The 17,722-nt window shown below is 40.1% G+C and overlaps 1 protein-coding gene across 1 annotated transcript in view; it reads right to left on the bottom strand.

The window, feature by feature from the left end:
• Positions 1-246: 246 nt before the first annotated feature.
• Positions 247-17,722, bottom strand: part of dcaf12 (DDB1 and CUL4 associated factor 12) — a 93,607-nt gene continuing 76,131 nt past the window's right edge. Inside the window, exon 9 of the mRNA XM_043687546.1 lies at positions 247-2,959. Within this exon, the coding sequence (XP_043543481.1) occupies positions 2,801-2,959 (159 nt within the window). The 3' untranslated portion in view covers positions 247-2,800. The remainder of the gene's footprint in view (positions 2,960-17,722) is intronic.

The raw sequence follows: 17,722 nt of genomic DNA, 5'->3' as shown, positions 1-17,722 counted from the left end.
GATAAGGGAGGAACAGGATACTGATTAAAGATGATCAGCCATGATCATATTGAATGGTGGTGCAGGCTTGAAGGGCAGAATGGCCTACTCCTGCACCTATTGTCTATTGTAACAGATAGGCAAAAAAGCAAGAGGGATTAAGAAAATTAAATGGCTCAGGGTCACATTGACAAACTGTATGGAGGTGTTCAGTAAAACAATCTTAAATGGTCCAGTGCATTGTGAACAGCAAATAAAGAGTACTAAACTGAAAGAAATGCAAGCAACTCAGCTCACTTAGAAGTAGTATTAGAAGAAACAGTGAGAAAGCGTGTGGTGAAAGGATTAGTGCACTTTCCAGGGCGACTGAAGAGCGGATCAGAGTATGACAGAAGTATTCATTTTTTCAGGATGCTTTGAGCAAAGTGGTGGTTACAGATCTGGCAGAGGATGATCCATTTGAACATAGAAGCTGGAGAAGCGAATGATGACGACAAAGGAAATTTAATTGTGATTTTAAGAAGAAAAGACAAAATGGAAAAGGATGAAGACAGTTGAGGGCTCTACTAATCATGGTGGCAGGAATAAAAAACCCTACTAGAAACCTCAATACGGTTCTGTAATACCATGTAGATGTAACTGAGATGGTAAAACTAGGAGAATAGAACAGAGTTCTCAAATGATGCGAGTTGAGAAGAAGGGTCATTAAGGTAGCTGTGGGAGCCAGTGGCCTTATTGCAGATATTAGTAGAGAATCAATGTAAATAGTTGATGGTTGTTGTTTGGCAAAAGGTGCAGAGGCCTAACCGCAACACTGACTAATCCATCTATCCACATTTGGCTGACAACCTCACTTGTGAACATCAAGCCATTGTTTCCCAATCATTGACATCAGCCACTTTAGAGCTATTTCCCTGACATTCACCACCTGGTAGTCTCATTCTTTTAGTTTGCTCCAAGCCAATTTAATTCTTCCAAACACAAACTGTATTGTTGCTATACTGAACACCTTTGTTTAGGACACACGGATAATCTGGAACTTTTAGTTTGCTTGCCACTTTAGTTTTCCATCAAATTCTGAGCTTGACCATCTTAAATGGTTCCAATGAAACTCTGCAAGCTTGAGGAACAGAAATGCCTCTCAGATAAGCAATATTAAAGCCTCATACAAAAACAGAAATTGCCAGAAAAACTCAGCATCTATGGACACAATTTCTCAAGGAGGGTCATTGGATCAAAATCTGATTTCTTTCACCTGAGGTTTTCCAGCAATTTCTGTTTATGTTTCTGATTTCCAGCATCCGCAGATATTTTGACTTTTTGTTTAGTATATTACAGCCTTCTGGGCTCAACATTAAGTTCAACAACTTCTGATCATCACCACTACTCCAATGTTTTTCAGGCATGTATTAGTAAAGGTTTTGATGTTGCAATTTCCATTTATCCTTGACCTAACTTCTGACTCTTTTTTGGCATGTGCCATTATCGTCTCCTACGACTTTCACATTCATTCCTTTTGGTCATTTAATCAATCTCACCTTTCAATGTATCACATACATACCTTCATTTATATTACTTGCTCCTATTCCTGCACATGCTTGAAATCTTTAAATCTCTAATTTTACCAGTACTGATGAAATGTTATCATCTGAAAAACCAATCATTTCTTTCCACAATTATTATCTGACCTCAGTATATTCTGCATTTTCTGTGTATTAGAAATTGTGGACTAAAAAAAAATGGTACTGAACAATTTTCCAACTCGTCTAACAATGGCATCAAGTCTCAAATATTAACCAAATATTAAATGCACCTAGAACCTAGCTAATGCATGAATTTTGTACCCATATCTATAAAATTCCTCTCTTACCAAAATACTTTCAATTTTGCTATTTCAATAAAAATGAAAAAAGAATCCCAATCAGGACCGCACCAAATCTGGTACAGATTATTTTAATAACGGAACCAAACACAAGCAAATATTTCTGTGCAAACACTAAACTGTAGCGCAATCAATTTAATACAAAATATAGTGGTCTCTTCAATTTAATGCTTGTTAAAAAGAGCAATTATTAACTCACATATAAACTGGAACTGATGCACCCAATAATTATTTTGCAAAAAACTGTACTCTCAAACTAAGCCTCTTTGTCATTCAACCACTCTCTTGTGCCAAGCAACACTAACTGGAAGCATGTGATATCCATTCAAAGTATAGAAATAAATTCCATCATAAACTTACATTTAACACCTTGATGTCGTAATTTAAAAATGTACAGTTTTCATTCATACAGCTTTATTAATAATTTATGAATTTCTTTGGGCATCATTGGGCCTATGCTTCAAAACATTCAACATATTGTTACAAGTAGAATTACAAGTCCATTAGAAACATGGACTAAAAACATTAACATATGTCAATATATGTGAAGGTAACGTATCACTCCTGCACAGAATCAGTTAAGTTTTTTTTCTATTTAATTGACACAAAGTACCTTTACACACATTACACCCCTCCAAACTTTCACAGAAAATTTGGTAGTGGTCACGCAATTATTCATGGAACCTATCTCACTATCAGTAGTGAACCAGTTTTAATCTACATACATTTTCAGAAAGAAACTTATGTCAAGATGGAAGTGGAAAAATACTGAGAAACACGACGTAAATTAAAAGAAATAAAAGACAGTCATACAATTGAAAGAAAAAATATTGTGTATTTCACACAATATTAAAACACCGGAAGGATTACTGCAATGTGAAAACTCAAGAAGAGATAAAATGCAACAGATCTGCAAATACAGTACATGACGAGGAATCATTAGCTCCATAGGCCTGCATAATTTCCATGAAGACCTGAAGGCAGCGGGCCCCCTGCAACAAAGAGCTTTGTTCCAGAGGAGTCATAACAATGTGTATAGACTGCATTCGGGAAGTGGTCGATGTCTGAAAAGTAATTCCTCCATGTTTCATCGTGATTCTGTAAGAACATAAAATAAACATGTAAGAATCAAATTAAAAGTGCAATAAAAATATTCGTTATCTAAAAGGTAATTGAAAGAAAACTTGTAAAGAGCAGAATTACATTTAGAAGGAGAAGTCTACAAGAACCAAAGAGAAGTGTTCAATCAGTGTCTGAGAAATGAAGTAACTATTTCTGAATCATACAGTACACAAAAATGCCAAATTCACAGGATCTGGTCAGTCCTCAGCCTGTGAAGAGGTAACGGCTAAAACATTTTTCATTTAGAGAAAGGAAAAATATTCAGGGTTCTCCTGATTGCTTTATGCTCACTTCACAGTTCATGAGCAAACTATCTTTGGTCATTTAACAAGAGTGTAAAAGAAGTTATAGCACTGTTAATAGGATTTCTGGGCACAGTATATTGGAAGAGGAGAGAATTAGAATTATGTATGAAGGCCTTTACGTTCAACTGCTGTGTTCAAAAACATGCCAAGGTAAATTCAGAGAGGACATGAAATCATGATAAGATAAAGGAGTTACTTCTTGAAATGGAAAGGGGAGTATGGAGAAAAATGTGAATAAAAGCATTTGATAAATTCTTACAAATAAGAGAGCCAATATACTGTGCCCAGAAATCCTATTAACAGGGCTATAACTTCTTTTACACTCTTGAACCATTTGTTAAATAACCAAAGATACCTTATACATGCTGCCAGAGCAATGAGCTTGTATTCCAAGTCCGGAACAAAATTTTGAAAACACTGAGCTGTGCAGAAATCAACTTGAAGTCTTTAGATTGGTCCTACAACCAGCAGGTAGAACATGGGTGAAATGTATGCTGCAAATGCTAAATATGTTACAGCTTAAAACACTGTAGTGGACAGAGAAGAAGGTTACTTCAGAGTACAATGGGATCTTGTCAGATGGGCCAATGGGTTGAGTGGCAGATTGGATTTAATTTAGATAAATGTGAGGTGCTGAATTTTGGAAAGGCAAATCAGGGCAGGATTTATACACTTAATGGTAAGGTTTTGGGGATTGTTGCTGAACAAAGAGATCTTGGAGTGCAGGTTCATAGTTCCTTGAAAGTAGAATCACAGGTAGACAGGATAGTGAATGAGGTGTTTGATACACTTGCCTTTATTGGTCATTACATCGAGTATAGGTGGTCATGTTGTGCCTGTACAGGACATTGGTTAGGCCACTTTAGGAATACAGCGTGCAGTTCTGGTCTCCCACCTACAGGAAGGATATTGTAAAACTTGAAAGGGTTCAGAAAAGATTTGCAATGATGTTGCCAGGGTTGGAGTGTTTGAGCTCCAGGGAGAGGCTGAATATGCTGGGGCTATTTTCTCAAGAGCTTCAGAGGGTGAGAGAAGACCTCATAGAGGTTGATAAAATCGAGAGACACATCAATAGGGTGAATAGACAAGGTCATTTCCCCTGGGCTGGGGAATCCAAAAGTAGAGGGCAAAGGTTTAAAGTCAGAGGGGAAAGTTTTTCATGCAGAGGATGATGTGTGTATGGAATGAGCCGCCAGAGAAAGTAGTAGAGGCTAGTACAACTAAATATTTAAAAAGCATCTGGATGTACCCATGAAAAGGAAGGGTTTAGAGGGATATGGGTCAAATAGGACTAGAGTTATGTTGCATATCTGGTTGGAATATCGAATTGGACTGAAGGTCACTTTCCGTGCTGCACATCTCTACGACTTAACAATATACTTTGGATTAGATCCTCTCAGCAAAATTAAATTTGACAATATTTTGCAATTTTGTTCCTCCAGCTGATTAGGTAACCCAGGTGGTGCCAAACGCTGTTCTGCTGGGACTCTATTTCATTGCAAATTGTGTCAAAAGAAGTGGGTCCAGTCTGGTAAGTCTTAGTTGACCCAAGAAATTAAAGTTTTGTCCTCTTCACAACAAGGAACCATCAATAATAGATATAAAACGTAGAGTCATAAACCAACACAGAAATTACTGGAGAAACTCAGCAGGTCTGGCAGTGTTTGCAAAGAGAAGTCAGAGATAATGTTTCGGGGGTTGAGTGACCCTCCTTCAGAGTCATACAGCACTTTGATTAGACTTTTGGTAGCTTTAGAAGATAAGCGGCCACTCATTTGCAAATAATTAAACATTTTTCTATCCAGAATGATTATCTAGCAGAAAGTTATCTTTTATACGATTTCTACTAAACAGCTACTTACGATTTAGCAAACATTGAATGAATCTAAGACTCAAATAGATCATCAAAAGCAAAGCAATATTACTTATAAATAGAGCACAGGAATTGCAGCGTAATTCAAAATGTTCTTGCACAGATAAAAATCTATCTCCTCCATAAATTTACTCAATTTTTCAGCATCCACTATACTCTAGGGTAGTGAATTCCATAGATGCATGACCTTTTGAGCGAAATAATTTTTCATCTGTTTTAAATTTGTTTCCCTTATCCTAAAAAAACCTTTCATTCTCGATGGCCTGACGAAACATTTTCTCTGCATCTACTTTCTCAATCCCCTTTAGCATCTTTTATTATATTTCAATTGGATCTTCTCTTCTTCTAAACTCCAGAAAATATAGGCTAAATTGCTCATTTTTTCTTAAGACAAAATTATCTCTGGAATCATTCTAATGAATCTCTTCTGAACAGCTTGCAATGCAACAACATCCTTCCTCAAGTAAGGGGACCAAAATCTCATGCACTGCTCCAGGTGTGGTCTCACTAATGCCTTGTACAGAATGCCTTGTACAGCAACACTTTCCTACTTTTATAGTCTACTCCTTTAGTAATAAATGCAAAAATTCCATTGGCTTTCCTCATTATCCACTGTACCTGCAAACAAGTATTCTGTGATTCATGCAAGAGGACACTCAGATCCTTATGCACAAAAAGACACTGAAGTTTGTCTCCATTTAGATAATAAGTTGTCTTTATATTCCTCCAATCAAAATATATAAACTCCACATCAAACTTCATCTGCCAACTTTTGGCTCATTCACCTAACCTAACCATGTCCAATTATAAAGTTCATATTTCTTCATTACAACTTACTATCCCACTTATTTTAGTGCCATCTGTAAATCTAGCTACGGTTTGGTCTATTCCCACATCCAAGTTGTAAATAATTGGGGCCTGTGAACCAAACCTTGTGGCACCCCACTAGCTATGTCTTGACAACCAGTAAAAAAAACCCAGTTTTCCCAACCCTACTTTCTGCTGGTTAGCCAATCCTCTTTCCAAGCTAATAAATTACACAAAGTAAGTGATCTTACTTTGTGTATGAACATTTTGAATGGGACTTTATCAAATGCCTTCTGGAACTTCAAATTTACTACATTTGCAGGAACCCAGTCAGCTACATTGCTCATTACATCTTCAAATAACTCTACAAAATTAGTTTAACTTGATTTACCATTCATAAAACCATGTTAACAGTTGGATTTTGACTAAATGTCCTGTTATTACTGTATTCCTTAATAATGGATTCTAACAATTTCCTTTGATACACCTTCAACTAACTGGTCTATAGCTTCCTATTTTCTGCCTCCCTTGTTGAATAAGGATGTTGTATCAGCGTTTTTAAAAATTCACTGGAACTTTTCCCACATCCAGGAATATTGAGAATAGTATTGCAAACAGATGCGCTTTTTCTGCTGCTACTTCCTTTCAGCTATTATGATGTAAGCTGTCAGGCTCCAGGGGTTTGTCTGCCTTTAAACCCAATACTTAGCTCATTGCTTTTTCTCATGATGATGATTGTTCTAAGTTTCCCCCCCTTTCATAATCTCTGCGTTAGCATCAACCCAATAATAAAAAGGGAATGTTCTCCACCATGAAAACTGAAGCAAAGTATTGATTTCGTGACTCTGTCATTTCTCTGTTCCACATTAATTCCCAATCTCATCCTCCAAGGGACCAATATTCACTTTAGCTAGTCTCTTCTATTTTATATTATTGATTTTACTCATTTTTATTATTTTGCACTAGTTTTCTTTCATAATTTACCTTTGCTCTTTTTATTACATTTTAGTAACCCTTTCCTGATCTTTAAAAGTTTCCCAATCTTCCAGCCTGCCACCACCTTTGCAATGTGACATGCCTTTGCTTTTGCCCTTATATTCTTTTTTTATCTAGAATAAAGTTTAGTTGGGAACCATTCAGAATTTCCTTAAACATCTGCTACTGTTCATCAACTGTCGTATTAGTCTTCCTGCCCATATCACTAGGGCCAAATCTGTCCCCATTCATAGAACATTACAGGGCAGTACAGGCCCCTCTGCCCTCGATGTTGCGCCGCCCTGTCATACTAATCTGAATCTGGATCAGTGGTGCTGGAAAAGCACAGCAATTCAGGCAGCATCCAACGAGCAGCAAAATCGACGTTTCGGGCAAAAGCCCTTCATCAGGAATAAAGGCAGACAGCCTGAAGCGTGGAGAGATAAGCTAGGGGAGGGTGGGGGTGGGGAGAGAGTAGTATAGAGTACAATGGGTGAGTGGGGGAGGAGATGAAGGTGATAGGTCAGGGAGGAGAGGGTGGAGTGGATAGGTGGAAAAGGAGCTAGGCAGGTCGGACAAGTCAACGGGACAGTGCGGAGCTGGAAGTTTGAAACTAGGATGAGGTGGGGGAAGTGGAAATGAGGAAGCTGTTGAAGTCCACATTGATGCCCTGGGGTTGAAGTGTTCCGAGGCGGAAGATATGGCGTTCTTTCTCCAGGCATCTGGTGGTGAGGGAGCGGCCGTGAAGGAGGCCCAGGACCTCCATGTCCTCAGCAGAGTGGGAGGGGGAGTTGAAATGTTGGGCCATGGAGCTGTTTATTTGATTGGTGCGGGTGTCTCGGAGATGTGCCCTAAAGCACTCTGCTAGGAGGCGCCCAGTCTCCCCAATGTAGAGGACACCGCATCGGGAGCAACGGATACAATAAATGATATTGGTGGATGTGCAGGTAAAACTTTGATGGACGTTTTACCTCTTATACTAATCTGAAGCCCATCCCACCTACACTATTCCATGTACGTCCATTTGCCTGTCCAACGACGACTTAAATGCACTTAAACTTGGCGAATCTACTACCGATGCAGGCAAAGCATTCCATACCCTTACTAATCTGAGTAAAGAAACTACCTCTGACATCTGTCCTATACCTATCTCCCCTCACTTTAAAGTTGTGTCCCCTCATGTTTGCCGTCCCCATACTTGGAGAAAGGCTCTCCCTGTCCACCCTATCTAACCCTCTGATTATCTTGTATGTCTCTATTAAGTCACCTAAAATTCCTATGAAATTACTTTTGTTTAACTCCAGAACAAGTGTGGAACTCCAGTTTCTCGCCCTCCAGCTGAATTTGAAACTATATCACTCTTGCCTAGAGGACCCTTTACTATGAAATCATTCAGTAATTCCATCTCATTACACAATATCAAATCCAAAATAGCCTGTTCCATGGTTGGTTGTACAATATATTATTCCAAGAAACAAACATTAATGCAGTCAACAATCTTTCCCTCCAGGCTACCCTTGCTAATTTAATTAATCCAGCCTATATTAAAATCACCACTGATTATTGCTGTTAGTTTCTTACAAGCCCCCACTATTTCCTGGTTTATACTGTGCTCCATTGCAGGTGGCCATTTTGGGAACATATAGATTGCTCCCACCAGACTTCTTTCCCTTGCTATATATTTCTATCCAGATTAGTTCTATGTTTTGATCTCCAGTGATGATATTATTTCTCACTACAACACTGAGCTCTTCCTTTACTAAGAGAACTTCACCACCACCGTTTCCTATCTACCTATCCTTCCAAAACAGAGTCCCTTGGATATTCAATCTGCAAGTACGAATTACACTTTTGAGAAACTATTATACAGCAAAAGTCACTTCATTTTTGAACATAAAACAAAATATTGCAACTGAATTTTTCAAGAAATCAATAGATCATGCTGGAATTAATTTGGTTGCATGCAAGAAAGAATATTGGCTTCAGACAAGAGTACACTTGCATTAATCTCTCAACTTTGGGCTGTTATGGCTATACTCTATTATTTAAGTAGGGTACCTATATTAACTAATTGGGGCATAAAACATTAGGCATGAATCAAGAGTACGGTGAACAATTTTCAGCTCAAGTACAAAAAGCCAACTTGAATGTACAGTGTAGAGTCAAATAACTAGAGTGTGAGGAAGGGGGTGGGGTGGGGCAAGAAGAGGAGGGGGGGGAGAGAGGTCGGGAGGTGGGGAGGGGACAGCAGGGGGGCAGAGGAGGAGAGAGATCAATAAAGGGGCGAGGAAGGGAGTAGAGCTTTTTTTTTGAATGGAAGATTTTTGGGGCGTGGAATGCTTTGCCACAAAGATTTGTTAAAACTGGAATCAATGTGAATTTTAAGGAAAAATTGGTGAATATTTAACACAGAGGTAGCATGCACGCCTAGGAATCCAACTGCCAGTTAACTACTGCGCAATATAGTTAGAAACATAACGACTATTATCTTCTGATATTAACATAAACAATCAGCAAGAATGCTGGATAAGGGCTAGCAAATTTTTATTCCTTTATGAAAAAGGTGCTCAGGACAACTGTAACATCCTGATAGCAGTACGGCTGATTTGCTGATGACACAGACCCAAGACCAAACTTGAGAGCCATATCTCTGTATGGCTCTATGAATTATGGTTTCGCGACGGGTATCAGCTCAAATAGTGAATAGCCTCATTTATGGTTTAATGCAAAGGCAATTCTTTCTGTGATGTAAAGACTTAGAACAGTATAGAAGGAAACCCATAGAGTCCTAAAAGGATTAGGCTCATGTCCTGTTGGGGTGATTTGGCTTATCTCAATCAGATGGAATCCACTGTCCCTTGGTACACTTTACAAACAGGAGACAAACGTTGGGGGGGGGGGATAAAACGTGGGGGGGGGGGGATAAAGAAAATTAAGTGGAATCATCACCAAGAATCCATGCTGGAAGGTGTGCACGTGAAGATGTTTGCATTGAGAATAATTAGTAATGCCTTCCATAATTAAATAAATGGCTAATGAATGAACACTTCATTCATTCAGAGGAGGCTTATTTGGAGAAGCCCCACAGGACTGCTAACTTGTGCAAATAGACCTACTGTGCGTGCACAGCACAAAAACAATAACACAAGGACTTTTCCATGAAAATAAATTCAGTAGACTTCTGCTGCTACGTAACAGATCCAATTAAAAGGTTTTCCACTACTATCACTGACTCAACCCGAAATTATATAATGCATATCCTAATGCTAAGTCACGTGATCCCTCTTCACAATTTAGCCATACTTTGTTTTACACATTCATTCTTAACATGTGGGTGTTACTTTCAAATTTCTACACGGTTCTGCACTAGCACAAACAGAATACTACTCAGGAAGTTAGTGTAATATTTATCTCATCAATTAACAGATGATAGGCAACTCATAACTTAGCTACTCATACAGATATAGAAGCTTACTGTTCTTTGAATAAACATTAAATTTTATATACATACAAAAATGTGCCAAAAACAGATCAGAAATATGTCAACCATTTGGCCCAATGAAAAGATAATTACAATAGAAGAACCATCACAAAACTTGATGAAACTTTTACATACATCAAGTCACCTTTTCAATTGGACGCCAAGTATGATTTTTGGATCCCAGCCCCAAAACCCCAACAATTAAGCCAGCAACCAAGCATCCCTTCTCAGTAAGATCTTTCCTGCGATTAGTAGAATTACAGAGGTGGTGATGCTACACATGTTGAAATGCAAAAAAGGTCGATAAATCCCGAGGACCAATTAGGTGTATCTTGGAACTTTGTATAAAGCTAGGGAAGTGATTGCTGGGACCCTTGCTGAGACATTTGTTTCATCAATAGCCACAGGTGAGATGCTAAAAGACTGGAGGTTGGTTAACATGGTGCTACTGTTTACGAAAGGTGGTAAGGAAAAGCTAGGGAGCTATAGACTGGTGAGCCTGACATCAGCAGTCAGCAAGTTGTTGCAGGAGATCCTGAGGGACAGGATTTACATGTGCTTGGAAAGTCAAGGACTGATTAGGGATAGTCAGTGTGGCTTTGTGCATGGAAAATTGTATCTCACTAACTTGCCTGAATTCTTTGAAGTAGGAACAAACAGGATTGATGAGGGCAGAATGGCGGACTAATCTATATGAACTTCAGTAAGGAATTTGACAAGGTTCCATACAGTAGAGTGGTTAACAAGATTACGTAACATGGAATACAGGAAGTAGCTGCCAAGTGGATATAGAACTGGCTTGAAGGTAGGAGACAGTTGGGTGTGATGGAGTGTTACTTTTCACACTGTAGGCCTGTGACCAGCAGTGTGCCACAAGGATTGGTGCTAGGTCCATTGCGTTTTGTCATTTACATAAATAATTTGGAGGTGAACGTAGAGGTGTGGTTTGTAAATTTGCAGATGACACCAAAATTGGTGGTGTAGTCGACTGTGAAGAAGGTTACTTCAGTATAACAGACCCTTACCATAACGGCCCATGGGCTAGGGAGTTGCAAACGGAATTTGATTTAGATAAATGTGAGGTGCTGCATTTTGGAAAGGCAAAAATCAGGGTAGGAGTTATACACTTAATGGTAAGGTCCTGGGGAGTGTTACTGAACAAAGAGACCTTGGAGTGCAGATTCACAGTTCCTTGAAAGCAGAGTCACTGGCCGACAGGATAGTGAAGGCAGCATTTGGTATGCTTGCCTTTATTGGTCAGCGCATTAAGTATAAGAGTTGGAAGGTCATGTTTTAACTGTACGGGGCATTGGTTAGGCCACTTTTGGAATGTTACGTGCAATTCTGGTCTCCTTCCAGAAGGATGTTGTGAAACTTGAAAGGGTTCAGAAAAGATTTACAAGGATGTTACCAGGGTTGGAAGGTTTGAGTTACTGGGAGAGGCTGAATAGGCTGGGGCTATTTTCTCTGGAATGTCGGAGGCTGAAAGGTGACCTTATGGAAGTTTATAAAATCATGAGGAGCATGGATAGGGTGAATAGACAAGGTCTTTTTCACAGGATATGCAAGTTCAAAACTACAGGGCATAGGTTGAAATTGAGAGGGGAAAGATTTCAAAAGCACCTAAGGGGCAACATTTTCACAAAGAGGGTGTTGTGTATATGGAGTGAGCTGCCAGGGGAAGTGGTAGAGGCTGGTACAATTACAACATTTAAAAGGCATTTGGATGGGTATATGAATTGGAAAGGTTTAGAGGGCTATGGGCCAAATGCTGGCAAACTGGACTAGACTTACTTAGGTTATCTGGTCAGCATGCAGAAGTTGGACTGAAAGGTCCATTTTCATGCTGTACATCACTATGACTCTCATACTGAAGGAAATCCTGAATTAGTATAGTACATGTTGAGTCTCAAATTGTTCTGAAAGCAAATGACGTTAGTGAGTTATTGAGTCTTGTTATTGTTTGTCTAATTCTTGATCTTTTGCATCCAAATTTATGTTGATCATAACCATTGTTTGCCTCAATTACCTTTCTTAAAAAGCATAAAATTCCTACAGTGGGGAAGCAGGCCATTCCACCCACTGAGTCCATGACCATCCAAAGAACATCCCACCCTGACCAATGCCTTACCCTGCATTCCCCATCGTTAATCCACCTAAATAACATATCTCTGAACACTACGGGCAATTTAGCATGGCCAGTCCATCTAACCTGCACATCTTTGGTCTGTGGGAGGAAACTCAAGCACTCAGAGAAAACCCATGCAAATACGGGGAGAATGTGCAAACTCTAACACTGACAGTTGCCTGAAGTTGGAATCAAACCCAAGTCCCTAGTGCTGTGAGGCAGCAGTGCTAACCACAGAGCTACTGTGCCACATCTTATAGGTAGATTTAGGAATAATGTATAAAACTCTACCCAGTGTCTGATGAGCAGCTTTCACTCATTTTCTGATATAAATATAAATCCACAAATACAACTTTTTTGAGGCACTTTGAAGTTTTAATCTAACACTGATATGTATTGTGATACATTTATACATCTGTCTTAAATGACCAACAACTGATCAGCTTTCATGGTCTACAAGCTTCCCTTTCCATATTACTATACTGGGATCCAGTTTTGTCGGTCATTTCAAGATCCTCTGCAATACATGTTTTCTGCGGCCTGGTGAATATGATTTAGCAGTTTTTAAAAAAATATATTTTTGTTAAGAAAAAATAGATTTTTAAATATTACAAATACAAAACAATGCAATTCAAAACAGTACAAAAATAGTACAAAACTAAACCCAAATAATAAAAAATTCCCCAACTCACCCTCCTATACGAATGTATAAACATATATAGAGAAGTATAAAATTTTAAAAAACCTAAACAAGCTATTTGACTAACTAAATAATTACCTAACAACAAACAAATAAATAGTAATAACTCAGCCCAGCCAAACACTCATACATTCACAGTTCCTCCTCCCTGGATATTGGACTCATGAAACACAATCGTTACAGCTATATAAAAGCCCTTGTTAGTGTGGCAGATAAATCTGTGTCCAGGTATTTCAAAAAGGGTTGCCATGTCTTGTAAAAATTCTGTTTTGTGGTGTACCATATTTGAGAGAAAATCCAGGGGAATATGCTCCATAACAATCTTCCACCAACCTGACAGGCTTGGGGGGGGTTTTCTGATATCCAATCTAGCAAGATATTCTTCCTTGCACAGAATGTAAGAATATTGAAACGTTTTTCCTTATGCAGGAAATACAATGGGTAGGCCCAAAAGGAGCGAAATAGGGTCGTTCTCCACCCCTACACCGAAAGACCTCTCCATTGCACACACCACAGTGCTCCAATATGTTTGAAGCCTATCACAAGACCAAAGACAATGGGTAAGAGTATCCGTACAGACCTTGCACTTGGGACATGCTGAAGATACCCCTGGTTTAAATTTTGACAAACGATCTGGGGCTACGTGGACCCTGTGGAGAATCTTGAACTGTAAAGCATGGGTCCTATTGCAAATTGATATCTTCCTAGCACTCTCCCAAATATCCTCCCATGCCTCTGAAGAAACTTCAACACCCAGCTCTCTTTCCCACATCTTGCAGAGTCGGTCAGACTCATCTGAGGTGGCACCCCCCAATTGGTGATACAGAGTAGTCAGAGAATGTACTCTTATCCCTTAGTACGCCTCTTTCTACGTCAGATTTGTAGGGATCAGTCAAAAGTGTGGTCTTTTTTTGAATAAAATCCCTAACTTGAAAAAAACGAAAGACGTCTCTATTAGGTAACTTGTACTTCTGTACTAACTGATGGAAGGACATCATTACATCTCCCTCAAATAAATCACCCATGCAGGATATACCCCTAGCTGCCCAACATTTAAATCCTGAATCTATCATACTTGGTTGAAAACTCGACATACCCACTAAAGGTGTAAACAAAGATGTTTTGCCAATATTACCTTCCCTCTGCCGAATTGCCCTCCATGCTTTAACAGTATTGATGACTATTGGGTTATGGCAATATTCCCTAACTGTCCTCACTTTGTCCAAAAACAGCAAACTGTAAGGGGGCACCTTGCCTGGGAGACTTCGATATCTAGCCATATTGAAAGAGGGTCCCCACAAACCCAATCACTTATGTAGGTCAAAAGCGAGCTTAATTGGTAATTTTTAATGTCCAAAAGGTCTACTCCCCCAATCTGTGAGGCAACTGCAGTTTGGCTAATTTAATGAGAGACCGTATACGGTGCCAGATAAAGGAGCTGAACCAACTGTTCAGTCTCCTGAGTGTTGGTTTATTGAAAATCAGGGGGAGCATCAGTTTAGGGTATAGCAAACGCGGGAGAATATTCATCTTAATAAGCGGTATCCGACCCAACCATGAGACTGGAAGTGCCTCCCATCTTTGGAGATGTTGTTTAATTTTTTCAAATAATTGAGTAAAATTGGCTTTGAACAGCCAATCCAGAACTGGAGTAATGAATATGCCCAAATACACAAAAGCCCCCCCTGTGACCACCTAAATGGGAATCTATAGTCACTCTCAAGAGCCAGCTCTTTCGTAAGACCACCCATAGACATAGCCTCTGATTTGGCAAAATTAATCTTATACCCTGAAAAAGCGCCAAACGCGTAAATGGATTGTATCAGGCAAGGCACTGAAACTGCTGGATTTGTCAAGAAAATTAGAACATCATCTGCATACAGCGAGATCTTATGTAATTTTGACCCCACTTCTGGAGCTGATATATTGAGATCCCCACGAATGGCCTCTGCCAACTGTTCAATCACCAACGTATAAAGTAATGGTGAAAGGGGACAGCCCTGCCGGCTGCCCTTAGAAATATTAAAATTGCTTGATCGTACCCCGTTGGTAATGACCGCAGTGAGAGGTACACTGTAGAGAACCTTTATCCATCTTATGAAAACTTCGCCCAACCAAACCGGTCCAGAGTATAGAAAAGGTACGCCACTCAACTCGGTCAAATGCCTTCTCTGCATCTAAAGAGATCACCAATCCCTGTATTGACTGCTGTTGGCATGCTTGAATTACATTAAGCAGCCCCCCAACGTTATTGGAGGATCTGCGACCCTTTATGAAGCCCCTCTGATCCTCTTTAATAATAGAAGGTAACACAATCTCCAGCCTTAACGCAAGAGCCTTAGAAAGTCCACATTTAAGAGCGAGATGGGCCTGTATGAAGCACAGTCTTCCAGATCCTTCCCTTTTTTAAGGATAAGTGAAATATTGGCCTCTCTCAGAGGTGGTGGGAGACAAACATGACTGTATGAATCATTAAACATATTCAGCATCGGGACTGACAGTATACTTATAAATTCCTTATAAAATTCACTGGGAAGTCCACCAGGACCGGGCGCCTTTCCACTCTGAAGGTGCCTCACAGCTTCCTGCACTTCTTGCTCTGATAATGGGGCATTGAGAAAGGACTGTTGTTCGGGAGTCACACCCGGGAGCTTCAGATCTCTAAAAAAGGATTCCATTTTGGTCTGCCCCTCCTCACAATTCTCAGACTGATATAATTTAGAGTAAAATCTCTGGAACACCACATTAATCTTTTTAGAATCACATATTAGGTTCCCAGACCCTTCCCTAATCGCTGTAATGGTTTGTGGGGCACTTCTCTTTCTGGCAAGGTATGCTAAGTATTTGCCTGGCTTGTTACCATGCTTGTATAAAGCCAGCTCCTTCTTTGCCGTCTGCGTGAGCACGGAATTTAGTGTAGACTGCAGTGCCGTAATCCTCTGTAGTTTGACCAACGAGGGTCTATCAAAATAGGCCTTCTTGGCTGCCTTCAACCGTGCTTCAAGGAGACGTTGCTGCTCACCCTTCTGCCGCTTCCTACTTGTGGAATATGAAATAACTAACCCTCTGGCATAAGCTTTGGCAGTTTCCCAGAGAACAGATGAGCTATGAACCGAGCCTATGTTGATGTCTAGGAATGCCCGAAATTCCCTCGAGAAATACTCCACAAACTTGCTGCCCATGAGAATAAAGGGATCCATTCGCCAGTACCTTGAATCCACTGTAACATCCTTAATTTTAACTATGAGGTACACTGGAGCATGATCAGAGATGGCAATATTACCAATCATACAGGATGCCACCAGATCCAGGGTTACTGCAGGGGTCAGAAAAAAAAAATCAATCCTCATGTGACATCTATGCAGATTGGACAAAAACGTGAAATCCCTACCTGTAGGGTGGAGACACCTCCAGACGTCCACCAACCATAATTCCCCACACAAACACAATAACTGTTTCGTTTGTGCAGAGGATATCGAGGGACCTTTACGCAACCTGTCTACTGTGGCGTCTCCCCCTATAATGATGTGCTGAGACGAGACTTATCAGTTTAGAAAAAGCATCTACCAAGAATTTAAGAGGATGAGCTGAGGGACAATAAACATTTAAAATGCCATATTCTTCCCCATTTATCAAGGCTTTAAGAATTACAAACCTCCCGTATGTGTCTTTAACACATTCCAACAATTTAAATGAGAGATTTTTCCTTACCAATATAGCCACTCCCCTACTTCTGGTATTAAATGATGAATAATAAACTCGGTCAAAGCCATTCTGCTGTAATGTCGGATGCTCCTGGTCATCCAAATGTGTCTCCTGTAACAAAGCAATATCCACCTTGCTGTGGTTCTGTTCGCCGAGCTGGAAATTTTTGTTGCAAACGTTTCGTCCCCGGTCTAGGTGACACCCTCAGTGCTTGGGAACCTCCTGTGAAGCGCTTCTGTGGTGTTTCCTCCGGCATTTATAGTGGCCTGTCCCTGCCACTTCCGGTTGTCAGTTTCAGCTGTCCGCTGTAGTGGCCGGTATATTGGGTCCAGGTCGATGTGTTTGTTGATGGAGTTTGTGGATGAGTGCCATGCTTCTAGGAATTCCCTGGCTGTTCTTTGTTTGGCTTGCCCTATAATGGTAGTGTTGTCCCAGTCGAATTCATGTTGCTTGTCGTCTGCGTGTGTGGCTACTAGGGATAGCTGGTGATGTCGTTTCGTGGCTAGTTGGTGTTCATGGATGCGGATCATTAGCTGTCTTCCTGTTTGTCCTATATAGTGTCTTGTGCAGTCCTCGCATGGGATTTTGTACACTACATTTTTAGTTTTGCTCATGCTGGGTATCGGGTCCTTCGTTCTGGTGAGTTGTTGTCCGAGTGTGGCTGTTGGTTTGTGTGCTGTTATAAGTCCTAGTGGTCGCAGTAGTCTGGCTCCCAAGCACTGAGGATGTCACCTAGACAGAGGACGAAACGTTTGCAACAAAAAC

This window comes from Chiloscyllium plagiosum, chromosome 1 (genome assembly GCF_004010195.1).
Source record: "Chiloscyllium plagiosum isolate BGI_BamShark_2017 chromosome 1, ASM401019v2, whole genome shotgun sequence".
NCBI lineage: Eukaryota > Metazoa > Chordata > Chondrichthyes > Orectolobiformes > Hemiscylliidae > Chiloscyllium > Chiloscyllium plagiosum.
This window is presented reverse-complemented; position numbering and strand designations above follow the sequence as displayed.